The 27,694-nt window shown below is 47.4% G+C and overlaps 1 protein-coding gene across 1 annotated transcript in view; it reads right to left on the bottom strand.

Annotated features, from left to right (window-relative positions):
- Positions 1 to 27,694, bottom strand: part of LOC147729680 (myosin regulatory light chain 2B, cardiac muscle isoform) — a 104,591-nt gene that overhangs the window by 47,528 nt on the left and 29,369 nt on the right. Inside the window, exons 2-4 of the mRNA XM_086954567.1 lie at positions 22,043 to 22,132; positions 7,418 to 7,493; positions 5,357 to 5,461 (exon numbers count right to left, since the gene is read on the bottom strand). Of these exons, the coding sequence (XP_086810693.1) occupies positions 5,357 to 5,461; positions 7,418 to 7,493; positions 22,043 to 22,132 (271 nt within the window). The remainder of the gene's footprint in view (positions 1 to 5,356; positions 5,462 to 7,417; positions 7,494 to 22,042; positions 22,133 to 27,694) is intronic.

Consider the following 27,694-nt stretch of genomic DNA (forward strand, 5'->3'; position numbering starts at 1 on the left):
ACACATGCGCCATGTGTAGACGCTCTATCTGCTGTGTCTGGTGATCTAGTTATGTTACTAGAAAAGGATGAAGTTGTTGTTATCAACAATTGGGTTGCATTTGACATAAGTGAATTCGTTTTTCAAATATTTGTTTTGCAATTTAATTAGCACAATTTTTTTGAGCGATGTGGACAGGGAGTCACGATATACTGTGAAGTGCGTTTCTTGCCAAAATGTCCCAGATTTGTTTTGGGAAGAATTACGTTCATTCCTCCGCACCCAGCAGTGTCACTACCATGACACTATACTACGTGGTACTCACAGCAGGCACTGCCTCCACAACTCCTGACACTACACAGCTTCTCATCATCTCGGGCACTATATCTTGGCTCATTCAGGACAAGTAATATTTATCTGGCTTCCCATAATCTAGAGCAAAGAGACTTGCTATTCCAAACCTGACCGACAAATGCTCTACCAGTCCCAGCAGAGCACGATAGCACTAAATATTCCAAATAAATTGCTGATTTCGAGTTTAAAATTTAAATGTGCCAATGCGCCACAGGTGTTTACCTACTGTCTACAAAGGATGCATCCAACCCAGATGTTTATGATAACAACTAACAATTTAAATATATCCCATTCAGAATAATTGTTTATCATTGGATCCCATGTGGATATCCTGAACACCTGGCATGGATCCTCGTGGACTACCACTGGAATACCCTGCCCTACACACTCTCCTGGTGCATTGAATCTGCTGGAAGCAGCTTACTGTAAAAAATACCTCCAACATTAGATCGAAAGGCGATTCCAGTTTTTCTTACTAACTCATTTTCACTTTATTAGGCTCCATTCCTTCCAAAATGTAAATTCTCTTCCCTTTTTGCGGCTGAAGCCATACTCAGGCTTCTTTTCTCCTGCCCTTGTCTTTCTTTCTCTCACAAAAGTGCTTTTTAAGGTTTACTTAGATATCTTTGTGTTCCACACCTCTGTTGATCTCACCCTTGAGAGACCGTCAATACAATAAATGATCAGTTGAACAGGTATTGATCTACCTCACACTGGACCGGACCATAGACCAGAGGCGCTCCATGGTTCTTACTCGTTGACACGTCACTGGTGACCACGGCTAGGGTAGGATCTAACGTCTTACGCAGTGAATGGCGCTGGCAGTGGCTTATGTCTGCAGGAAAGGTACTGTGGAGTAGACCCACTTGAGTACTGTGACGTGCTGCCCGATGTTGAGCCCGCATTCCGCGTGTCCACGTTGCTGGTGGACGGTGCATGGTTATGGGGTGGCCTTCCATGTACGTCACACACTGATCTCAAGACCCACCGATCAATGTCATCTTTTCAGGGCCTTCTCCGTCAGTGTTGGCATCGGAAGAATATAAAAGGCCACTCTTTCAAGCCCTCGCTTGCGTTCCCAAGCGTAGCGCACCGCCAGTGACGCACGTGCATACGAGGCCTCCAGCACATGGCGGCAGTGTGAGGGACACCAGATGAAGTTGATACTCGCGCAGTTCCTTGGGCAGACCGGCACGTCTAAGCAGCAATAAAAAGTATTTTCTTGGGATTTTGTTTTAGAAGATGGAATTATCCATGCATTATTGATTAGCTGGTAAATAAAGTGGTGGCTTTGATGTACAAGATCTCTGTTTTCTGTGCTAACAACACTCTCATCTGGTTGGCATTACATAAATACAATTTGTGTCTGGCATCAGGGCGCCCGGCTCCTCAGCCCTGGTGCATGCCACCTCCCCCCCTCCATCCTACGCCCCTCCCGCAGGGTCGCCAACTCGAAGGGGACCCTCCTCCCGGCTCTTAAAACGATACTTTGTTCACCTCGCAGTCACTTCCGGCGGCCTGGTCTCCATCTATAATTGCACTACAAAGGCCTCGCATCCCAATTAGTTTTCATTGGGAATGCGCAGTGTTTTTGGCTCGGTTCGGTGTGCATGACAAACCCAACCAGAAGGGCGTGACGAAAGCAGCTGTGAAGCTCTCCCCGTTCGCAAATGAAAAAACCTGTTCTGCGAATGGGCAGCAGGAATCAGGCAAACTGTGCGCACGGGAGCGGGGGGGGGAGCCGAGGGGACGGTGTACCAGAGGGAGGGGGGCAGCAAAGGGGAGCAGGAGACAGAGGGGAGGGAGGGTGGATGGTAAAGGAGCAGAGAAATGAGAGACGGAAAGATGGAGAAAAGAGGAGAGCGAGAGGAAGGAAAGGGGAGCGAGAGAGAGGAAAAGGAAGGCATAGATCAGACGAAGGGAACGAAAGGAGAGTAAGGGAGAGACAGAGTTGTCGAAGACAGATGGAAGCAGAAACAAAGGGGAAGTGAGAAGAGAGAGTAGAAAGGAGGAAAAGGGAGAGAAGGGAAGGACGAGAGAGACATCATAGCAGAGAGAAAAGTTAGTAGGACGGAAAGGGAGAATAACAAAGAAGTGGAGGAAAGCATGGACAGAGAGATTGAGAACGAAGGGAAAGTGGAAAGGAAGGTTGAGAGGGGAGTGAAAAGGAGATAAAAAAAGGAGGGCGAGAAGGAGAGGAGAGTGAAGAAAGAAGTAAGAAAGAAGGAAATGGAGAACAAACAGCAGAGTGAAAATGATGGAGAAAGAGGAGAGAAGCAGATATCAAAAGGAGGGAGAATGAGACTGAATGGGGAGTGAGGAAGGGGAAGGAAAGTACAAAGACGAGAATAAGAAGGTGAGCAAAGAGGAAAGCGAGGAGAAAGGAATGGGTGAGAAAATAGAAGCTTTATTTGTGCCAGTGTTCGGTGGGACTCGGCCTTTCATACAGCTCACCATATGGTAGCGTCCACTGTCTAGTTTGAGCAGCACATATCACCTTGGAGTGGATTCAAATGCTGGTGGTAAGGATATCCGGTCACAACGGCGATGAGCATCCATACCACCAAGATGATGGTCCGCCCTCTGAGTTTAGATGCAGGCAGATCAGCAGATTACAGGTGCAACCATGGTGGAGACTACTCTTTCTACACCATGGTTACACCTCTCCACCGCCCCGATGGAGTGAAGACCAGCAGAAGCTGCCCTCGATGTCCACCCACCGATTTAGATTGGCAGACATAGAGGTCATTTTTTACTGAACCCCACCGCACCTTCACCGCGAGTTTAGCGGTCCAAACTTGTAATTATGCCCTTAGTATTTTCAGATTACATTTAGAAATTAAACTGGAAGAGATTAAAAGTCAATGAAGCATTTGAATGAAGCAGCATTTCTATAGTGCTCGGCTACTCAGAACAGTGTCCCGGCCATTTGGTCACGCAAAAGGTGAGTAGACAGGAGGTCATTGCCCATACTTTCCACTAAAGTCTAAATAAGAAACTTTTCAACTCCTTTTTGAATTTAGCTGCTTCTTTAGGGATCCGTCTAAAATAAAGCAGCAGTTTACAATAACACCAACAGAGCTAGAGGGCAGCAGCCTCCCAGGGCAGTGTGACTCGACGCGTTCATTTAGGTACTTAGGTCACCTATTGTGGATGACCGTGTGCTAGGGTCAGTGCTTCGCTGATGAACTGGCAGCCAGTGAAGTTTGCCCCGAAAAGATTACTCCTAAGTGTATTTCGGAATTTTGTATAATAAGCGGACGGCCATATTCTGCATGACCTGCAAACGCTGGATCAGATATTCCAGGAGACCAAGGTACAGGACATTAGTGTAGTCCAACCTGGATATAATCAGTGATCTGACCACTATAATCTGGGCCTCATGAGGAAGCAAGTGAAGAAACGTCCTCAACATGCTAAAAATCCCAAAACAGTATTTCAACACTGCCGATACCTGTGCTCCAAGTGAGAGCTGGGAATCACACAACACACACCCAGATTTCTGGCCACTACCGTTGGAGATGGGGCAGGGGAATACCTGCGGGCCAGGCCCCAACCCAGAAAGGAAGAGGATCCCACCCAAATAATAGGACTTCCGTCTTATCAGGGTAGCACTGCAGTCTATTGGTCTTCAGCCAACGCAGCCGTGCCACCAGACAATTGGCGACGGCTGCCCTCACCCTCTCAGGCTCCCCATCATACGTGGGCAGGAGTTGGGTATCATCAACATAAAAGATGATCTTTATAATATAGGATTCCACCAAATATGCCAAAGCAGACATGTAAATGTTAAAGAGTGTGAGACTAAGAGAGGAACCTTGTGACACCCCTCACTTCAACTCCTTACCCCCCGAAGCATTTTTTTTCAACCATACCACCTGCTCGTGTCCTTCAAGGAAAGAGCCCAACCAGCTCAGTGCAGACCTCACTACTCCCAAGCGTTTTCACCTGTACAGCAAGATGTTGTGATCCACAGTATCAAATGCTGCTGACAAGTTCAACAGCACCAGAGCAGCATTGAGGCCATAGTCCAAACTAAACTGAACCCCTTCGCTGCGGCGGCTATTCCGCTGCAGCGCTAAGGGGGTGGGGCGGCCGCGCGGCGGTTCCGTGCTTGTGACGGAACCGCTCCGTCACGGCTCGCGGGTGAGCTGTGCTTGTGATGGAACGGTTCCGTCACGAACCCGCCCGCCCATTAAATCGTCAGCGCAGGCGCGGTGAGCGGGCAGTGACGGAACAGTTCCGTCACAAGCACAGCTCACCCGAGGCTTGTGACGGAATGGTTCCGTCACAAGTATGCAAGGGGTTAAAGGGCTCTGAGACCGCTAATAATGTGGTCTTGGTGCTGTTGCGGGCTCTGAACCCTGCTGGAGAGGGGTGCAGTAAGTTATTTTCCGATAAAAGGGTGGTGAGTTGCAGGTTTACCGATTTCTCCAGCATTTTTTATACTGCTGACAGCAATGAGACTGGCATGAAAGTTGCTAAGCATTCAGGATCAGCATTAGCCTTTTCTAATAAGGGAATTTAAGGGAGAGTCTTGTGATACCAAGAAATACCTACGCCAACCAGGCTGGATCGGTCTGCGGTTCAACAATGCTTTCAGTGTGTCCTAGGGCAGTGGATCAAAACAGATTCTGACCTGCTTTGCAACCTGAGCAGAGCCACCTCTCCGGTGCTTCCAAAACAGACCATGCGCATTATTCAAATCATCCTTGCCTTGGGCATCTCTCGGCTTCATGCTGGACATTGTGGGGGAGAAGGCCATACTTTCTTTGGTATCAAGTCTTGATGCCTTCTCAGCCCATTAGACCTGCTCCCTTGAGGCAGAGATGTGCAATGGGTAGGAGTCTGCACTGCCCTTTTCCTTTCTTGTGGGCGGGACACAACTAACCCGTCTCGCCCCGTAAGCCACTTTTTATGAGATTATATCCCACGAGCACTCACAACACACTTTCTTGGCCTCAACCAAGAGCCTGGCTCGGTTGGGGGTTGCAGTGGAAAACATGGTCGCCAGGCTGCATACCTTTGAGTTTCTCACCAAACATGGTGAGGAAGACGGTGAAGTTGATGGCTCCGGGCGCTTCTTTTACCATGTCTTCCAGTTCCTCGCTCTTGACATTGATGCGGCCTGAAACACAAAACACGAAGAAGACACTAAGCCTAAAAATCCACCTGGAACAGCAAACAAAGAATCCTGACGCTTCTGCTCAGGGAGACATTAACTAGAAAAAACATTTTACCGTAAGGGCAGAAATCACACATGTTCAGTAATGTTCAGCGAAAAAGCAACACAGGCTATTAACTGCAGATCAGCTATTCACACCTTAAGTGAAGCAAAAGCAGGGAGGAAGCATTCGTGTTGTGGATGGGGGCGTTCCTCAAAAAGGACGATTACTCACACCTGCTGGGTGAAGTGTGTTATTCTCTATCATTAACTCAGGACACAAAAGCCTCAGGAAAATTAGGTCGGGATCGCTTAGAGACCCCTGGGTTATAACGCGCTATATAAATCAAATAAATAAATAAATACATAAATAAAATTGCGAAATGAAGGGAGCAAAAAGAAACGTAAAGGACAGAGACAAGTAGAAATGGTTAAGGGTAAGGGCAATAATACTAAGGGAAATGTATATCCAAGGTTAAAAAAGTCAGAGGGGGACACAAGCAGGTACAAGTGGGTAAAGGGAAAACAAACTGGAAAGACACAATTAAAAATTAAGAGAGGTGCGTTAAAAGGGAATAAAACATTAAAATAAGGGAGGCGATATATAGAGTCCCTTTGCCCCAGTAAGTGACAGGAAAAAGGTTAAAAAAAAATGTAAAATGCAAGTCAGAGGTTTTGCCGAGATTTCCCAAACAATTGTAGGATTTTTTGTGTGAAAAATATTCACAAAAAATGGACATGAGATTACTCAACCTGCGACTAACATCTCTAGAATACTCATAGAAAAAAACATAGGGCGCCCTTTATGTGCATGGTGTGGGTTAAAGCTTGTCACGGCTGTCGTGTTGGTGGTGAACAGATAACTCCCCAATTCAGCAATCAGGCTAAAAGGCGACCACTGAATCTTTGCAAAGGACTGACGCCTTTGTTTTTGGCTAAAATCTGATAACTATGCAGCACAGGGTGGATCATGTAACAAGTGCAGTAAACTCCGTAGTTATGCATAAAACATTGCAGCTTGGAACTGCACAACCTCAGTGATTATAAGTGTATTCATGGTTGATGTATTTATAATTATATTTCTTTTTTTTATTTAAAAAAACATTTTAGTCTGTGTTTTCTGTCGATTGTCATAGACACAAATACACCGATACATATAGCTTGTATTTCATGAGTGTTCAATTTTTCAGTTAAATATGCAGCGCTTGTGTATGTTTTTGTAATTTATTAACTGTGGCTTCTTAATTTTGTCCGGGGTGTTTGTTGTTTTCTAAGAGCACTGTGTTTGTAAATGAAGAGTCTATATTTTCAATCTAATAAACATTACTATGTGACTTGGGCTGCTTGGAGCCAAGAGTGTAGCTATCAATAGTGCAGCAGGTAAAGAAGCATCCCAATTAGTGGCTAATTTTGGTTTTACTATTAAATCAGTAGATGGATGTCAAATGTTCTTTAATGCATTTCGGCCTAGGACACCCTTTCTACTCCAGTGTTGGCAGGAACCGTGATTTTAGTGGCACCTGCCTATAGGGGAAATCACCTGCACTCGCCTATGACTGACAGTATTAATAGGGCCATCAATAAATGATGTCACAGTAGGTCTCATCCCAAGCAGACGTCATCATAGAAGCTTTCTGGAAAGTCTATTGTTGATGATTGTTAGGTAAAGGAGCTTGTGTTTTTTTTCCTCTTCACTGGATAGCCCCTTTAAATATCGAGTTGTTTAAAGTCAAAAAAGTGTCCCTAAAAAAGTAACGAGCTATTAAAACATATAAAAAAGTAAACAAGTTGACCCGTTCTGAGGCAAAACAAGAAGTGCACCCGAAACATGGTTATATTGCGTTTTTATGATTTTGGGTGAAATCACTGAGGTAATGTGTGGCACATCTCGTTGCAAAGTAGCCTTAAGTGCAGTTTTACCCAAAGCAGCGAAGGTGTCTCTCAGATCCCCTTTATCGATGAAGCCGTCTCTGTTCTGATCCATGATGGTGAATGCCTGGAGAGAACAGAAGACTGTGTTATTCCTTCATAGTGTCACACGCTCGACACACTCAATTTACAGTTATTAATGCTACCATCTTATAAAAAAGCGAGGTCTGAAATCCAGCAATAATACCCCAATGAGGTTATAACATTAACGCCACTAGGGGGTGTCCCGCTACCCCTAACTATAGAGTTTTAGGGAAAACAATATGCAGTAAAAGTGTGGAACACAAGGTGACAACACTGCATCTGATGTACCAAACATGTACTCTGTTTCTTGGGGTGGAAAGAGCCCTGAAGCAATATGGTCAGGGCAACTGGAATTATGGGGCGGTGAGGTCAAAATTATGTGGCAGAGTTGAGTAAATTATGTGGCAAGAAAAGGTCAATTATGTTGCGTAACGCATTACATTTTGTGATCGTAATACTTCATTGTTTTGTCATTCTTATGCTTGTTAACACTGTCTGGACGTTAGTTGCACCTCATTTGTGCTAACCCTGGGCGTAGTTCGCGAAGTAGCCCTATGCGTAGCTACGCGAAGTGAACTTCGCACTACGCGAGCTATGCGTAGCACTACGCTAACTGTGTAGTACCCTGTTCGCACTGTGCAAGATGCCGTTTTCAATGATTGAACAGTGTGAACAAGCATCCGGCAGGGTGCAATCATTGAAAACGGCATCTTGCACAGTGCGAGCTGTAGTTTTCTGACACTCGTGTAGATTTTTACTCGAGCTGCAGCTTTCTCAACAAGAACTGATAGTTTCTCATCACAATTGGTTGCGAGCATACGCGACCACTCGCAATGAGAAACCTGACCTCCTCGAGTTGATTATCTTGCCGGGAGGTTTATTTTCCACGATCTCGATCAGCAACTTGATGTTGCTGATCGCGAATGAGGAAAAAGTCTCGCTGGGATGTCATTTTGCTTGCTCGCGATCGCCAACTTGACGTTGAGGACCGCGAGCAAGCAAAAAATTACCGCTGCACTATGCAATTCGCATAGCACGAAGTAGCGGAAACTTCGCCAACTACGCAAGAGTTGCATAGTGCTTTGCCCAGGGTTAATTTGTACTCGTTTAATGCCCAAATATAGCAATATTCAACAGAAAGGTGGCCAGTCCATCCTTGCAAAAGGTCGCCTGCTGTGCGGTGACAGGTGCAGCTGCATTTTTTGTAACTTTTGAACCAATTGACCCAAAAACATTTTTGGGGGGTTAAAATCTGCAGATTATGCAGCAGATGATGGATTATGTGGCTGTTAGAACCGGCTGTCTCTAGTTGGCAGAGGTATACACTTCTGACAAATAGGGACACTCCTTTTCTAGTCAGGGCAAGTGGATCACACCCTTCGATAACCCCTGCTCACCCCCTTGGTAGCTTGGCAGAGCAGAACAGGCTTATCTCAGAGGCTGTGTGTTAAGCAATTATGACCACATACAGTAATAACGTGAATATACTACAAATGGACACGACACAGTAGTATTATAAAAATAAGTATTTTTATATAAGACTTAGCACAAGACCAAATAACGGCAAAACTGTACACAATCGGAATAAATACGTTCAGGAAGGAAGAAGGATAGTTCAAAGGTAGTTTCTTCTTTAGCACAAAAGTCTTTAGTATCAAGCAATCTTCTTCTTGGAAACACAGTTCTTAGCAACAGGGTAACTCACACGGGAGCTACACAACGCCGGGGCAAAGATAATCCACAGGTTCGGCGTCGACCGCGAGGAGCGCTGCGCCGGGCCTGGAGTCACACGGACCCCCAACAACACAGTACCTTAGGAAAATGAAGCACACGATGATCAGCGGCGTCGAGCAATCCGGCGTCGCGTCTTCGGTGTCGATCAGGCCTCAGCAGGCGTTGTCGATGATGCAGTTGCACAGAGTGAGCAGCGCTCACGGCGTCGAAGGGCACACGGTTGAGGCGATCAGCAGCGGGGCAGACACGAGGTCCTCTGGAGTTAGAGCCGTACTCCTACTCACTGGCGTTGCTGCTGGCGTCGGTCGGGCCCAGCGTCCGATCGTTGTGATTGCTGGTTCTTTCAGAGGGGCTGGATTCACACTTCCAGCAAATAGCACTTTTAGCAGATGAAGTCCTTTAGCCCTGTGACTTCAGCAGGAGACTGGCACTCTTCCAGTCCTTGGAGATTTTCTTAGCAAGCGTGAGAGTACACACACAGTTCCTCTCTCCTGGTTCCTTGGCAAAAATAAAGAAGCACTGCAGGATTCCCCCAACAACAGCACACTGGCAGAAGGGGTAGGCAGTCCTTTTAGATCAGCAGGCTTCTTGTCCTTGGTTACAGGGTTCCTTGTCAGAAGTGATCTGATTTCCTAGTTCAGGGGTCCTTCTCTTATACCCCTTTTCGTCTTTGATCCCTTTGTCTATGCCGGGGGTTTCCCAACACCCTGGGTCTGCGGTGGGTGGAGCTAGGTAGTCGCACCTGGCCTATTCATTGAGTCGGGCCGGGTCCTCAGACGCCCCGCAGGAGGTGGAGCCAGCATTGATACTGGCAGGAGCAGAGCTATCGCCCTCCTGGCAGGAGGTGGGGCTAGGATCGTCCATGGCAGGCACAGAGCCATCAGTCGCTTGGCAGGAGGTGGAGCCAGCATTGTATCAGGCAACGCAGGCTATCAACAACTACTCTCCCCCTACTCTCAACGTAAATGTCCCACTCATCCCACACTGACTCATCCAGACCTCTTGGAGCCACCCAGCTCCTGTCACACACACGTAAGACCAGCAGAGACCAGATATGGTTAGACAAGAAAATAGACACTTTCTAAAAGTACTACTTTCGACCCCAGAGTCCAAAAACCATCCACACCAACGGATGCGTAATTAAACCCCGAGTTCAGGGATACCAAACTCGACATTGCACCGTACTCTCCGAACCAGCTAGGATCATAGCATTAATAATCCCGGCGGCCCATTCTATCCAACGGAGAGCAGGCTACCTCGCAATAGTGAAGCACTAAGATGGCGGTACTTCACTATCAGGACATGCCAACTTGGTCAGGCGTGTCCTACCTTAGACGTACAATGCACCCTGCCCGTGGGCCTACCATAGGGGTGACTAACATGAAGTCAAGGGAAGGTTGGAGGGCTGGCAGGTAGGTATACCTGCGCAGCCGACGTGACAGTCCAAGACTGCACGTGGGTCTCGCAATGACCGACCCGTAGACATTCTTTTACGAGGCCGCTCCTGTGGGTGGCACAACACGTGCTGCAAGCCCACGAGCGGCATTTGTATTTACAAGCCCCGGCACTCCTGGTGCACTAGACTAGGGACTGACAGTAAACCAAATAAGCCAAACATGGATACAATAGATACATCATTTTAACATAGGGAGCACTTGCGGTATGGCACTGATCAGCAGTGACACGGCGCCCAAAGCATATACCAGCAAAACATCGTAAAACAGTAGAGGCAAACAGAAAAATGGAGGAGAGACTCAAGCCAATGATGTCAGGTCTAACAGTGGCCAATGAGGAAAATCTATAAATAGGCGGAAAATACCACAGCTGCACAATTGCATCATTCCAGTAGCCCTGAATATGGTATCTTCGCATTAATCTAAAACTGCTGGAATGGTAGTAACGTCTAGTAACTAAGGGGCAGATGTATCAACATCCATATTTGCGAATCTTAAATAGCGATTTTTTAGAAATCGCTATTTGAGATTTGCAAATTGGTATGTATGTAGAAAATCGCATTTTTTTTGCGATTTCTTAAAATTCCTTAATTGCGATTAGCAAATTGCTAATCGGAATTAAGGAATAATTTCCCGTTCATTTCTATGGGCCAGGAGGCCCAAAGGAATGAATGGGAAGTTATTCTCAATTTGCGATTCGCAATTTGCTAATCGCAAATTGAGAATAATTTCAAGGGTGCAAGGGTGTCTTAAGGATACCCAGCTGCACCCTTGAAATGTATATGTGTGCGCATATGGCGCACATACATATCCTAAGTGCATGAATGTGACAGTGCAAGACTGCACGTGGGTCTCGCAATGACCGACCCGTAGACATTCTTTTACGAGGCCGCTCCTGTGGGTGGCACAACACGTGCTGCAAGCCCACGAGCGGCATTTGTATTTACAAGCCCCGGCACTCCTGGTGCACTAGACTAGGGACTGACAGTAAACCAAATAAGCCAAACATGGATACAATAGATACATCATTTTAACATAGGGAGCACTTGCGCTATGGCACTGATCAGCAGTGACACGGCGCCCAAAGCATATACCAGCAAAACATCGTAAAACAGTAGAGGCAAACAGAAAAATGGAGGAGAGACTCAAGCCAATGATGTCAGGTCTAACACGTGTCCCCTCCAGCTGAAATGTGGGGAGAACTACCCTTAACCTAGGGAGTCCTCATCACTAAGGCGGAAAAATCTGGACAGACCATCAGCATTGGCGTGATCTGTACCAGGGCGGTGTTCCACCGTAAAGTCCATCCCCTGTAGAGCAATGGACCACCTCAACAGTTTTGGATTCTCACCCCTCATTTGCATCAACCATCTGAGGGGCCTGTGGTCTGTCTGAACCCGGAAGTGAGTCCCAAACAGGTAGGGTCTTAGCTTCTTCAGCGCCCAGACCACAGCAAATGCTTCTCTCTCTATCGCACTCCACCTCGTTTCCCTGGGAAGTAACCTCCTACTGATGAAGGCTACCGACAAGTCTCGGCCCTCTTCATTCACCTGAGCTAGAACAGCCCCCACGCCATGCTCTGAAGCGTCCGTCTGAACAATGAATTCTTTCGAAAAGTCGGGTGCCTGGAGTATAGGTGCTGTGCACATTGCAGTTTTCAGGGTGTCAAAGGCCGTTTGACAGGCATCAGTCCAGATCATGTTTCGTGGCTGCTTCCTGGAAGTCAGCGAGGTCAAGGGGTGCACAATGTTGCCGTAATCCTTGACAAACCTCCTGTAATAACCCGTGAGTCCTAAGAAGGCTCTCACCTGTGTTTGGGTTTTGGGCGGTGCCCAAGCCAGGATGGTATCAATCTTGGGTTGCAGGGGGGCCACCTTACCGCTCCCTACTTGGTGCCCCAAGTACACCACAGAACCCTGCCCAATCTGGCACTTACTGGCTTTGATTGTGAGGCCTGCTCCGCGCAGGGCCAACAACACTTCCTGGAGGTGGCGCAAGTGTTCCTCCCAGCTGGCGCTGAACACTGCGATGTCGTCCAGGTAGGCGGCACTGAATTCCTCCAGTCCAGCCAAGACCTGGTTGACCAACCTCTGGAAGGTGGCAGGGGCATTCTTCATCCCAAAGGGCATCACCCGGAACTGGTATAGCCCATCTGGTGTGGAGAATGCTGACCTCTCTTTTGCCCCATCAGTCAAGGCGATCTGCCAGTACCCAGACGTTAAGTCAAACGTACTAAGGTACCGGGCAGCCCCCAACCGATCGATGAGCTCATCCGCTCTGGGGATGGGGTGCACGTCAGTCTTCGTGACTGAATTAAGCCCTCGGTAGTCCACGCAGAACCGGAGTTCCGGTGAAGTACCAGGCGCTGCAGCCTTCGGGACCAAGACCACTGGGCTGGCCCAAGGACTGCTAGAGGACTCAATCACCCCTAACGCGAACATTTTGGAGACCTCCTCCTTAATGTACGCTCGGACCTTGTCAGTCACCCTGTAAGCCTTGTGCTTCACAGGAGGGCTGTCTCCGGTGTCAACGTCATGGACACACCAATGCGTGACACCCGGAACCAAAGAAAACAGATCCGGGAATTGCCCCAACAGTTGGTGACAATCCTGTCTCTGCTCAAGGGTCAGTGTGTCAGAGAGGACCACACCATCCACTGACCCGTCTTGCTCTTTAGCATACAGGAGGTCAGGAAGAGGTTCACTCTCCTCCTCCATTCCATCATCTGTAGCTAGGAGCATGCCCACTTCGGACCTTTCTAAGTGGGGCTTCAAACGGTTGACATGCAGGACCCGCAAGGGGTTCCTGGGAGATTTCAAGTCCACCAAGTAGGTGACATCGCTCTTCTTCTCCACAACCTTAAACGGTCCAGTCCACCTGTCCTTGAGCGCACAAGGTTCCACAGGGGACATGACCCACACTTCCTGACCAGGCTGAAGCTCTACCAGAGTGGCATTCCGGTCGTACCATCGCTTCATCTCCTCCTGGCTGGCCTCCAGATTTGCCTGAGCAAGTTCTCTGAAGCGCTGAGTCTGGTTCCGAAAGGCCAGCATGTAGCTGTATACATCCTGGGGAGGTTTCCTGGGAGATTGCTCCCAGCCTTCCTTGACCAGACTCAAAGGTCCTCTTACCGGGTGACCGTATAAGAGCTCAAAGGGGCTGAACCCTAGAGCCTTCTGCGGCACCTCACGGTAAGCAAACAACAGGCATGGCAAGAGGACGTCCCATTTCCACCTCATTGGTTCTTCAAGACCCATAATCATGCCTTTCAGGGTCCGGTTGAATCTCTCAACCAGCCCATTTCCTTGAGGGTGGTAAGGAGTGGTGAACTTGTAGGTTACCCCACACTCCTTCCACAGAGACTTCATATAGTTCGAAATGAAGTTGGTGCCTCGGTCGGACACCACCTCTCTGGGGAACCCCATCCGGGAAAAAACACCCATCAGTGCCCGTCCCACCACGGGGGCCGTCACTGTCCTGAGAGGGATGGCCTCCGGGTACCTCGTGGCATGGTCCACCAAGACCAGGATGAACCTGTTGCCCAGGGCTGTCTTGGGGTCCAGGGGCCCAACAATGTCAATACCCACCCGGTCAAAGGGGGTGCTGACCACCGGAAAAGGTTGGAGGGGAGCCTTCTGCTTCCTTCCGCTTTTCCCACTTGCCTGGCAAGTGCGACAAGTCTTGCAATGGATGTCTACATCCCTACGCATCTGAGGCCAATAAAAATGGGTGACAAGCCTGTCATAGGTCTTGTCCTGCCCCAGATGTCCAGCTAACGGTACGTCATGAGCCAAACCCAGTAGGAAGGCTCTGAAGCGCTGGGGTACCACCAGCACACGGGCTGACCCAGGCTCAGCAGCCTTAGGCTCGCTATACAGGAGGTCGTTCTCCCAGTACACAAAATGTGACCCCGACTGATCACCTGAGGATTGGGCTGAGGCCTGCTGCCTCATGCCCACAAGAGAAGGGCACACCTTCTGTTCCGCACAGAATTCCTCCCTGGAGGGACCACCATCCTGCTGCCAGTGGGTCAGCTCGGGCAGATCTCCCAGTTCGGCAATTTGTTCCCCTGTGGGCTCCAGGGCATCCCCCTCAGGGTCTACCTCCTTCTGGACCACGGGAACAACGGGGGCCGGTTTCCCGCGCCTCCTGCCTCCTCTCTTCACAGCTGGGTCCTGGGCCGTACTTTCAGGCTCCGGGACCCCATCAACACCCTTACTCGCTGTCATGGATCGAGTGGTTGCACACACCCACTCCGGTACACCCAACATTTTCAAGTGCGCCGCTCGCTCCACCTTAGCCCAAGGGGAGTCTTCCAAATCATTGCCCAGGAGACAGTCGACAGGCATGGCGGGCCTCACAGCAACCTGAAGAGTACCTGAAACTCCCCCCCATTCAAAGGAAACCTGAGCCACCTCACACTCTTTCTGGGAGTTATCGGCAGCTATCACGGGGTAGAATGCGTGGGGAACCACCTGCTCTCTGGACACCAAGTGACACTTGACAGCTGTCACACTCGCTCCGGTGTCTCTGAGAGCTTCCACTCTATGGCCATTAATGGTCACCCACTGCCTATATTTACTAGTGTTACTAGGCAGAGGGGGTGGAGGGACCATTTGCATGTCTCCTAGCGAGACCAGGGACATTTCTGCGGGACCCCTCCCACCATGGACAACCATCTCCTCCCCTCCCAAGGCTACACTTGCCAACTGACGAGGGGGTGCACGCGGCGGTGCATTCGAATCCTTCTTGGGACACTGGGGGTCATAAAACCGGTGTCCCACCTGCCCACAACCGTAGCAGGTTAGGGGGCCCCTATGAACAGGTTTACCCGTCGGGCCCCTGGCTTCTTCTCAGGGGGAGGCTGGGAACCTTTCCCTTGGTTCCCTTGGGGATTACTTGGGGGCCCTTTCTGAGACTCCTTCTGTTTACCCTTGTCCCCCCCACTCTTCTGCTGGGGACCCTGCCCACCTTTGGCTGAGTCTCCCACTGGACCCTTGTGGACCCTGGTACTGACCCAGCGGTCCGCCTCCTCAGCAAGTTTTCTAGGGTTAGATATCTTGCTATCAATCAGGTGCTGGCGCAGCTCTGGAAAACAGTTATTAGACAAGTGCTCCCACGCAAACAAATCATAGAAAGCTTCATAACTTTCCACTTTGCTACCCTTTACCCAACCATCCATGGCTCTGCAAAAATAAGACACATATTCAACCCACGTCGTACCAGGCAACTTCTTACATTCTCTAAAAGCTTGTCTGTACTGCTCGGGGGTTAAACCATATCGCAACATTAAAGCATCTTTCATATGAGCATACAACATCCTATCCGCAACAGGCATGTCTAACAGGGTATCTCTTCCCTCATTCACAAAGCGACCCCACAACCCCGCTCCCCAATTCTTCTCAGGGACCTGGTGGGCCAACAATGCTAACTCATATGCTTTAAACCATTGACCAATATCTTCATTCTTATTGTAATCTTTGATCACATCTTTCGGGAAGTAAAACTTACTTTCTGCAGGCTCGGATGGAATGCTGCCACCAGAGGGATTCAACTCTAACTTTTTAGCTTGGATATCCAGTTCCCTCAACCTGGCTTCACGCTCCAAAGCTAACTTCTCTCGTTCAAACTCCAACTTTTTGATCTCTAAATCAGCTTCCCTTCTACCTCTTGCATTTTCTAACTCCAACTGCCCATTTATCTTTAGCCTTGCCATCTCCATGTTGTAAGCTCGCTCTTTCGCCCTTTCTTCTCTTTCTTCAGGGGAAAGACCTTTGGAGGAAACACTGCTTCCGGGAGAGGGCACAGGTCCATTCACTGGCACCTCCTCATCCCCTTCCTCTGTGGGTACCACCACCACATCAGAGGGATTTCTGGACTCCCACCAGGCCTGTAATGCTTTATAAAAATCATCTTTTCTCGAGAGGCCGGTGGTAGGAACTTCAAACTGGTTGCAAAAGGGTTTCAGCTCATCTTTCTTGTATCTCTTTAGCTTACTCCTCTCGAACTCTTCAACAACAACGATAGCAGGGGCAGTGACTCCGTTGTCACTCATGGTTAAAACTGGCAGTGTTCAGAAAATCAAGTTTCAGGAAAGCGGAGAACAAAAATAGGATCCTTCCGAATCAGATTGTGACTGCGTTATGGTCTGCTTTCACTACGTAGCACACACTAATCACTGTACATGGGTCATAAATGCAAGGTCCAAATCCCACCGCTGCCACCAATGTTAGAACCGGCTGTCTCTAGTTGGCAGAGGTATACACTTCTGACAAATAGGGACACTCCTTTTCTAGTCAGGGCAAGTGGATCACACCCTTCGATAACCCCTGCTCACCCCCTTGGTAGCTTGGCAGAGCAGAACAGGCTTATCTCAGAGGCTGTGTGTTAAGCAATTATGACCACATACAGTAATAACGTGAATATACTACAAATGGACACGACACAGTAGTATTATAAAAATAAGTATTTTTATATAAGACTTAGCACAAGACCAAATAACGGCAAAACTGTACACAATCGGAATAAATACGTTCAGGAAGGAAGAAGGATAGTTCAAAGGTAGTTTCTTCTTTAGCACAAAAGTCTTTAGTATCAAGCAATCTTCTTCTTGGAAACACAGTTCTTAGCAACAGGGTAACTCACACGGGAGCTACACAACGCCGGGGCAAAGATAATCCACAGGTTCGGCGTCGACCGCGAGGAGCGCTGCGCCGGGCCTGGAGTCACACGGACCCCCAACAACACAGTACCTTAGAAAAATGAAGCACACGATGATCAGCGGCGTCGAGCAATCCGGCGTCGCGTCTTCAGTGTCGATCAGGCCTCAGCAGGCGTTGTCGATGATGCAGTTGCACAGAGTGAGCAGCGCTCACGGCGTCGAAGGGCACACGGTTGAGGCGATCAGCAGCGGGGCAGACACGAGGTCCTCTGGAGTTAGAGCCGTACTCCTACTCACTGGCGTTGCTGCTGGCGTCGGTCGGGCCCAGCGTCCGATCGTCGTGATTGCTGGTTCTTTCAGAGGGGCTGGATTCACACTTCCAGCAAATAGCACTTTTAGCAGATGAAGTCCTTTAGCCCTGTGACTTCAGCAGGAGACTGGCACTCTTCCAGTCCTTGGAGATTTTCTTAGCAAGCGTGAGAGTACACACACAGTTCCTCTCTCCTGGTTCCTTGGCAAAAATAAAGAAGCACTGCAGGATTCCCCCAACAACAGCACACTGGCAGAAGGGGTAGGCAGTCCTTTTAGATCAGCAGGCTTCTTGTCCTTGGTTACAGGGTTCCTTGTCAGAAGTGATCTGATTTCCTAGTTCAGGGGTCCTTCTCTTATACCCCTTTTCGTCTTTGATCCCTTTGTCTATGCCGGGGGTTTCCCAACACCCTGGGTCTGCGGTGGGTGGAGCTAGGTAGTCGCACCTGGCCTATTCATTGAGCCGGGCCGGGTCCTCAGACGCCCCGCAGGAGGTGGAGCCAGCATTGATACTGGCAGGAGCAGAGCTATCGCCCTCCTGGCAGGAGGTGGGGCTAGGATCGTCCATGGCAGGCACAGAGCCATCAGTCGCTTGGCAGGAGGTGGAGCCAGCATTGTATCAGGCAAGGCAGGCTATCAACAACTACTCTCCCCCTACTCTCAACGTAAATGTCCCACTCATCCCACACTGACTCATCCAGACCTCTTGGAGCCACCCAGCTCCTGTCACACACACGTAAGACCAGCAGAGACCAGATATGGTTAGACAAGAAAATAGACACTTTCTAAAAGTACTACTTTCGACCCCAGAGTCCAAAAACCATCCACACCAACGGATGCGTAATTAAACCCCGAGTTCAGGGATACCAAACTCGACATTGCACCGTACTCTCCGAGCCAGCTAGGATCATAGCATTAATAATCCCGGCGGCCCATTCTATCCAACGGAGAGCAGGCTACCTCGCAATAGTGAAGCACTAAGATGGCGGTACTTCACTATCAGGACATGCCAACTTGGTCAGGCGTGTCCTACCTTAGACGTACAATGCACCCTGCCCGTGGGCCTACCATAGGGGTGACTAACATGAAGTCAAGGGAAGGTTGGAGGGCTGGCAGGTAGGTATACCTGCGCAGCCGACGTGACAGTGCAAGACTGCACGTGGGTCTCGCAATGACCGACCCGTAGACATTCTTTTACGAGGCCGCTCCTGTGGGTGGCACAACACGTGCTGCAAGCCCACGAGCGGCATTTGTATTTACAAGCCCCGGCACTCCTGGTGCACTAGACTAGGGACTGACAGTAAACCAAATAAGCCAAACATGGATACAATAGATACATCATTTTAACATAGGGAGCACTTGCGGTATGGCACTGATCAGCAGTGACACGGCGCCCAAAGCATATACCAGCAAAACATCGTAAAACAGTAGAGGCAAACAGAAAAATGGAGGAGAGACTCAAGCCAATGATGTCAGGTCTAACAGTGGCCAATGAGGAAAATCTATAAATAGGCGGAAAATACCACAGCTGCACAATTGCATCATTCCAGTAGCCCTGAATATGGTATCTTCGCATTAATCTAAAACTGCTGGAATGGTAGTAACGTCTAGTAACTAAGGGGCAGATGTATCAACATCCATATTTGCGAATCTTAAATAGCGATTTTTTAGAAATCGCTATTTGAGATTTGCAAATTGGTATGTATGTAGAAAATCGCATTTTTTTGCGATTTCTTAAAATTCCTTAATTGCGATTAGCAAATTGCTAATCGGAATTAAGGAATAATTTCCCGTTCATTTCTATGGGCCAGGAGGCCCAAAGGAATGAATGGGAAGTTATTCTCAATTTGCGATTCGCAATTTGCTAATCGCAAATTGAGAATAATTTCAAGGGTGCAAGGGTGTCTTAAGGATACCCAGCTGCACCCTTGAAATGTATATGTGTGCGCATATGGCGCACATACATATCCTAAGTGCATGAATGTGCGCCACATGGCACCTTTACAAATGCCAAAAAGTGCATTTGTAAAAGAATTAGCAAATTACCACCAACTGCAAGTTGGTGGTAATTTGCGATTTCTTAGTGTAAATTTGCAAAACTTAATTGCTTCTTACATAGCATTTAAGGAATCGCAATTTGCGATTCCTTCAATGCTTACGCAATATTAAGGAATCACAAAATGTTTAATTCCTTAATATTGCGATGCGTTTTAAATGATACATTCCATTTTCCGTTTTTTTTTGTCTCAACACTGCTTTTTGCAGAATTGCAGCGTTTGCGACAAAAAAATCGTTTGATACATCTACCCCTGAATTACTACACATTTCTGCCATTATCGCAGAACTCTATGTGAGAATGTAAGGATCAGCACAGTGCGGAGCATCATTAACCGGTAAAGCCACTAAACACGGTTCCATGGTTGATAAAGGGGCCTACATTCAAATGAAAATGAGTCTGCAGCTGCTTCCATTGGCTGAGTCAGAAGAGTCACATGCCTGCATTCGCTGATTTTGGTAGTGCACACGCGTGATTGGCTGACTCTGGTAGAAAGACGCTTTCATTGGCTTAATCGTGGATTATATTTGTGTTCTGCATCAGTGAGCAGGCAAGCCCTCATTTCACAGAATAAGGCAGCAAACATGCTTCCACTAGGCCTGCGAGGTATTAGGCACGAAAGCATGCCTGTAAAAGCACACCTACTGCCATGTCGAATCACGTGGGAAGCATGCTATAACTTTAAAAACATCTAGTAGGCATGTTAATCAGGGAGCAAACATTATTGTACTGATTGGCCCAGGTAGTGAACATACTGAATCGGGTAGTACAGAACTGCACTGCCTGAACCAGGTAGTAAACAAGCTTTTATTGGCCCATTCGGGTACCATTAATGCCCGCCCTGGCTGGTTTATGCAGCAAGCATGCTTCCGTGGGCAGAATGAGATCAGAAACATGTTTAACTGGGGGTTCACATGCAAGCATGGTTCAGTTGTCTGATCCAGGTGATGGGCAGGATTCATTGGTGCAAGCGGGTAGGATAATACTCTGGTAGCTGCTGTATTTGGTAAAATAACTTCGGTACTATTTACTCAGAACTTTCAATGTATGGGTTAATCAATTAACTGACAGGGCAGTAAATAGCAAACAGGCTGAGTTATACAGTGAATATGCTATACTTGCATCAATCACATATAAAACATGATTTTGTTGTCTGAATTGGGAAGAATATATCTGCACTGACGGTTTCAGATAATACGCATGCGCACTTTGGGTGACCAGGGCGGTATCCAATGTTTGTTGGCCTTAGGAAGCAATTGTGTTATCATTGGCTTTCATTGGCCGATTTGAGCAGTATTCGTGGTTTCTTTGGCTGGCTTGGGAAGTATATATGCTTTCATTTAATCAGATATACATCACTCTTGCATTAGCATCGAGAGACACAAAGAGGAACTGGCAAATACTATGTCATGCCACATTCACACATTTAGGACTTGTACATATGCAAGCTGAGGCTGTGTGCATCTTTGTGAATCCTTCATTTACTGTTTACTCTCAGGTGTGAATCGCTCCACCCTCTCTGCACTTTCATCATAGGACTTGCAACTTTCATCATTATATTTGAATCTCGTGCCCACCCCATCATCCCATTAATACCTGCCTCTAATTTAAAATGTCCTGCCCTGAGGCTTGAATGCCCAATCCTGCAATGGTCCTCTCCCTAGGTTCTTTTATCCTCAGGTAGCAACCACCACTGATTCTGTCCACTAATTCTCAGGCATGGATCCTGAATTTTCCACTGTTCTTCTCCCTAAATTCAGGTATCATCAGATATGATCCACTCTGAGAGAACGCTCGTCTGCCCTGTTATTCTTAGGCATCCATCTGCCATCCTGCACAGTTCGTCTCCCTGGGGTCTGTTACCTTCAGCTATGAATCACCCCTGAGTGAATCCTCATCTGCCCGGTCGTTCTCAGGCATGAATCCTCCATTGCTCAATGCTCTCCTTATCTTTTCGCGTAATCAACCCATGTACTATTCACAGGAGGGAATCCATCACCTTCTCAGTAGGTTATAATCAGATATGAGGGCACTGTCTAGTTATCCTCAAGCATGTCATTCCCTACTTTGTTACCTAGTACGCTTCTCCCAGTCGCTCCCTCCTTTGATTCCTCACTTTATTGTTGTCCTCTCCCATATAATCTCTCCTCAGACTTTACCAATGGTCGCTGGCCTGAGATGCAAAACAGCCCCATTTCGCTCCCTAAACTGTGATCCAGTACACGTCTCCCAGTCGGTCCCTACTCCGATCCCTGACTTTACTGTTTGTCGTCACGTACATACTCTGTCCTTAGGCTTGACCATTGGTTGCTGGCCAATGATGAGAAGCAGCCTAATTTCTCAAAATATGAAAGCAAAAAAGAGCTTAAGCAGCTCACCTCTTTGAACTCCTGGATCTGACTTTGATCGAACATGGAGAAGACATTGGAACCGGCTCCTTCTGCCTTCTTCTTCAACTTCTTGGGAGCCTGTAGAAGAAGTTACAGACAGAAAATATAAGTCACGTTAAAATCACCCACCAGATGCTTCACTCTGCGGACCTCTGGATGGAGGTTAAGAAACCAAGTAAATCAACATACATTTTTGTACATTGTTAATGCATACGAGGCAACAAAAGGCATGATTTATAGCACTAACACTGTTAGACACTGGATACCAAAGATTTGGATGAGACTACAATTATTTCACCCCCTCAGTTATCTGGGGGTCTTCATCAGGAAAACATAACTGATCTACCACGCTGTGCTTGGAAACCAAGTGTCAATTCCTAATTATTTCTAAATGCATCAACATTAATAGGCGGGACACTGCTAACTACCTTGGAGGATGCAATAGCTGCACCAACATATTTTGCCAGGGAAGCACTATTGCACAGTAACAGGATACATTCTTTCCTCAGTATAATATTCCTGTTACGGGGAAGATATCAATGGTTGGCTGCGGAAGAATGAACTTGCATCATTCGCCTACTTTTCTAATCACGTTTCAGAAGAGCAGCGGTCCACCACACAACCTGATACAGCCAGGCATGTTGACAGCATCCAGTGCGCCGGGCTGCATCTCATTGTGTGGTAGACCGCTGTGATTCTGAATTGGGTGTATTCTTTTAGGGTTGCAGTTTGCAGTAGCTTGAACTTAGGACTCAAACAAGCCACCAGTCATTCTGAAGGATATCAAAGACCAGCAAGTCAAAAATTGCTTTGCTTAGTGCTCTGGATAGGTTCTGGAAGGGGGTGTGGGATTGTCTATCCGAGGTCCTGGGGTGGGAACTCCCCCGAACACCGCAGCTGGGCTTGCTACATGTGCTGGAAGGGGTGGGGGGTAATATTTAGAAGAGGCACCTGCTGTTGCTAGGACTTACACTGGCCAAAAGAGATGTAGCCAGGGCATGGAAAGATCCACGGGCCCCCTCAGTGGTAGCGTGGAAGAGAGGGCTAGATTGTTGTATGGGAATGGAGCAGCCGATCTTTGTTGCCCGAGGGTGTTCACGTAAACATTATAAAATATGGAAACGTTGGGCAGAATTTAGGGGCCTGTGGCTGGAGCCTCCGGTGGAACGGGTAGACTATTCTGAAGGGATATGAGGGGGCCAGGATGGAAGGTGCAGGAATGTTGTCAGTCCAGTGTATATTGTATGGGAGACGGGTGATGAAATCATGCGACTGGGGTGGGTGGGATCCAGGAGGGGGGAGTTTAGGGGGAGGGAGGGTTTGGGGGTGGGGAAGGGGGTCTAGAATTGTTATATTTGATGTTTCCTTATAATGTATAAGAAAAATAGATTGCCAATCACTTGATGTCGTATATTTGACCTGCAGTTATCTCTGAGGTATAGAGAACTGCGAAATGTATGCACTCTATCAATAAAATCTGTTTTTAAAAAAAAATTGCTTTGCAGTGAGCGGGACACCACCGTTTCTCCTTGTTTTTTCCTGAAGGCACCAGTCTCTTGCTTTTACCACCTACATTAATTACCATAAGTAACTATGAGGGCATCCAATATGTGATGATTAAAACAAGTACAGAAAAGCAAATTCCTCAGTTGAAGAACCCTCATAATGGGCAAGCATGTTTTACATCTGAGAGTATCCATGATCAATGCAAAGTTTTCAAGAGAAGGGTGACATTATTATATGGTTATACCAAATTCATAACAGTGTACAGATTTAAGTTAACTTAGGATAGGATAAGTGCTGATCAGTTACCTTTAATTTTAGGAAAGGATGATGTTGGGTCACCTTAATTTACATTATGGTGGGTTACTAATCTAATTTATTCTGGGCCCCTTGGGTAAAATGCATAGTGTTCTTTCAGCTGATGTTTTCAAGGAATATGTAAGATTTTCTTATAACACGCAGTAGCATTTGATAACAGTAGACATTAACTCCTTGACCGCGGCCGGAATTCTGCGCCTGTGCGGCAGATTCCAATCGCGGGCGTGGTCATGACGGTTCCCGGCCGTCATCAGCACACGCCCACCGTGATGCAAGACGGACGGGAGCCGTCATCAGCAGACAAGGGGTTAATTACTTAGTTGTTTAAGTAAATACATCTAAAGAAAGTAAGTGAAACAAATTGCTTCAGGAAAGTTATACTTCTCTATAAAGATGACAAATGAATCTGTGTCACAGTACAAAAACTAAAAAACCTTGGAGTTTACCATTCATCTTTAGTCATATAATCATAACTACTGCTATGCTGTGGACCTTACACATGACATCACAAATTACAACTGTCAATAACTGCTCTGGTGATTCATACCTGGCCTGAGGCACATACCGGATGTTCTCTGACCATCCCACACAAAAGCCACATACTTTAGCCATGCCCTATGTCCAGCTCACACAAGGGTATGGGACATAGAGGTTTAAAAAAAATATATTATTATTTGTCATTTGTAAAGCGCTCGGCTGCCCATTGGATTCCCCGGCGCTAAGCACTACAGGGGCGTTACTGAAGACACTGCCATTAAAAGAGCCATGTTTTTAAGAGTTTGCAGAACTGCATTATTGAGGTACAATTCCTCATATACTAAGGCAAGGCATTCCATAGTTTTGGACCTAGGTACACAAAAGAGCGACCGCCCGATTGTACCCGATGTATTCTTGGTACACATTATTGTCCGTGGTTAGCAGGAAGGAATATACAAGGAGACCGCCTCTTGTATATATTTAGGGCCAAGCCCTGCCTTAGCTTGGAACATGAAACAGAGGGCTTTGAATTGTATTCTTTTTTCAACCTGTAACCAATGTAGATCCAAAGAATGGGGGAGGCCGCAGTTCTACTTCAGGAGCGAGTGAGAAGCCTGGCGCAGAGTTTTGTACCACCTGAAGGCGACGGATAGCTGCCTTGAAGGCGCCCAAGTACAAAACATTTCCATAATCTAATCTCGATAGAATAGGCCCTGAATTAATGCTTTTATTGCTGAATGGGAATGATCTAACTAATTTTCCTCACCCACTCCATGACTGCAAAGCAAGATGATGCAACTACGGCTGCTTGGGGAGTCATAGACAAGTCTTCATCTAGCCAGAGGCCCAGGCTTTTCACTTTTGGAGAAGGAGTGGGAACAGAGCCTAAAGAAACCGGCCAATGCTCCAGACCCACCAGGTGTGGATTTTTTCCAAAGATCGGAACCTCAGTTTTATCACTGTTCAGTTTAAGCAGATTGCCATCCATCCATGTGGCAATCCGCTTGAGACCATAATTAATTGTCTCAACATGGGGTTTCTGATGGGAAGTCAATGAAAAGATTTGGGTGTCATCCGCGTACGAATAAAGTGTAAGGTCTCAACTCTCCACCACATCTGCTAATGGACGCACATAAAGGTTACATAACAAGGGACTTAGTGCAGAACCCTAGGGAACTCCAGAGAGGAGGGTACAGGTCTCTGACCGAGAATCAGACAAAAATACTTGGAAAGCTCTTGTTTTCAAAAAAGAGACCAGCCATTCGCAGGCGGTGGATCTCAGTCTATCCAATTGAATAGGGTACACGGTGTCGAAAGCTGCACCCAGGACCAGCAATATCAAGGCCACATTGTTACCCTCATCCAGAAGATGTCTTAAATTTTCTGTGGCCCCTAGTAAGGCAGACTCCGTGCTGTGACCCCTTCTGAACCGTGACTGAGACAGGTGGAGGAGTTGGTGGGTTTCAGTATAGGTGGTTAAACTTATATTTACATGTTTTTCTACAATTTTAGCAAAGAGAAGCATCAGAGAGATTTGTCTGTAGTTTGCCCAGGTGATTGGGCCAAGATTGGGCTTTTTTAGCAGTGGAAGACCCATGGCATGTTTCCATGTTTGTGGTTTTAGCCCTCTTTGATTGAACCATTAAGCAGATCCATCACCACTTGAAACAGATCCCTGTCAAGAAGCTCCAACCTGGCCGAGGAACGTGAGTCCAGAGGGGATCCCAATTAATAGCCTGCAAGATGTGATTCTGTGGCCAAACCTTCTGTGTAGAGTGCATGTGCTACACATTAGGACATGGGTCACACAGAATTGGATATGAGGGTATGTGGCCCCACTCTAGACATTTCCTTGTGGCATCAGGCTCAGGGGCCACAGTAACTGAGTTGGTCCATGCACAGCATGGGGCCTCGGTAGACTAGCTTATATGATCTAGACCCCAGTACTCATTTTGTAAATAGGGTTCCCATACAGAGATAAAGAGGCATATGTATGTACACGCATAGCTTCATGTAAACAAGCACAGATGTCCCTATTCACCCAGTGACTGAACAGCATTCAGAGGTAATTCACTCAGTAGGTTGTACTAACAACCAATACTTACAGACAGAGACACGAATAAGCATTTGCACATGTACCTACACATGTACACAGACATCTCACATGTACTGATGTCCACAGATGTGCAGTGGCACACACAGTCATACATACTCGCAGACTGGAAGGACACCTTCCACACACCAGACCTTTCCTGCCACATGGTGTTCAGACTGGAGATGAGTCCTCACATCTCCAAGGAGCACCACACCCACCATGGATAACAACCCCTGGAGGTCCATGTGCTCATGTAATACCTCTCCCTGGCCCCCAAACATCCCCCAGTCACCCCCTCACACACATACAGGATTCCAGGAGTACTCAGTTTCCCAGAGATGCTTCTGGAGTTTATTCAAATGTACCAAACGTCTAAGGAAGTAGTTTATTCACGTGAGAACAAGTCCTGTTAGATGAATGGTACCCGAGGCACCCTATCAGGGTGTTACTAACTCAGCAATTTCCATACTGAGCAGTTCAAATAAACTGGTGGGAGCTTGACACAGACATGCCCCGGTGAACCTGCGTATTCTGTAGGAGACTGACATCGTGAGAGTGCACTGCATATTCTACAAGCAGGACCACTAGAATTATGCGGCAAGAGATAGCCAAATTATGCGACTGAGTTGAGTAAATTACGCAGCAAAAAAAATGCACATTATGTGGCCTCATAGGGCATATTTTGTAATAGTATCACTTTATTATTTCACAATTTTTAAACTTGGTATCAACACTCGATGGGCATTAGTTGCAACTCATTAATACCAGTTTAACATCCATAATCAACAGAAAGTTGACCAGTCCAGCTTTGCAAAGGGCCTTCCACTGTGCGGCACACAAATTAGGCGAAAATTACCTGGGCCGCACTATCGCATTATTCCATGAGAGACTGTCATCCTGACACAAGGTAGACAGCACATTTCTGTGAGCGACTGCCACCATGTCCGAGACCGCACACCAAAGAGATGGCATGCTGAATTCCAATGGGAATTCCAAGGTCACACCACGGGAAGGCACTATTGCCCGGGCAGATGTAACAGGGGCACATTAACGTATTTAAAATACTTCATAATGGACCAGTTCCACTTTGAAACTTTTTTTCCCTCAACGAGTAAATTGCTCTTGTGGATACATCCTTTTTAGATGTGTCCCACCCCGTTCCGACCCTGGATACAGACTTACTCCTGCCCTAGACAGGGGCAAATGTCTTAAAAATGTCCTTTATGGCCATGCTGTTTACAATAGTT

Source organism: Lissotriton vulgaris, chromosome 2_1 (genome assembly GCF_964263255.1).
Source record: "Lissotriton vulgaris chromosome 2_1, aLisVul1.2, whole genome shotgun sequence".
Taxonomy (NCBI): domain Eukaryota; kingdom Metazoa; phylum Chordata; class Amphibia; order Caudata; family Salamandridae; genus Lissotriton; species Lissotriton vulgaris.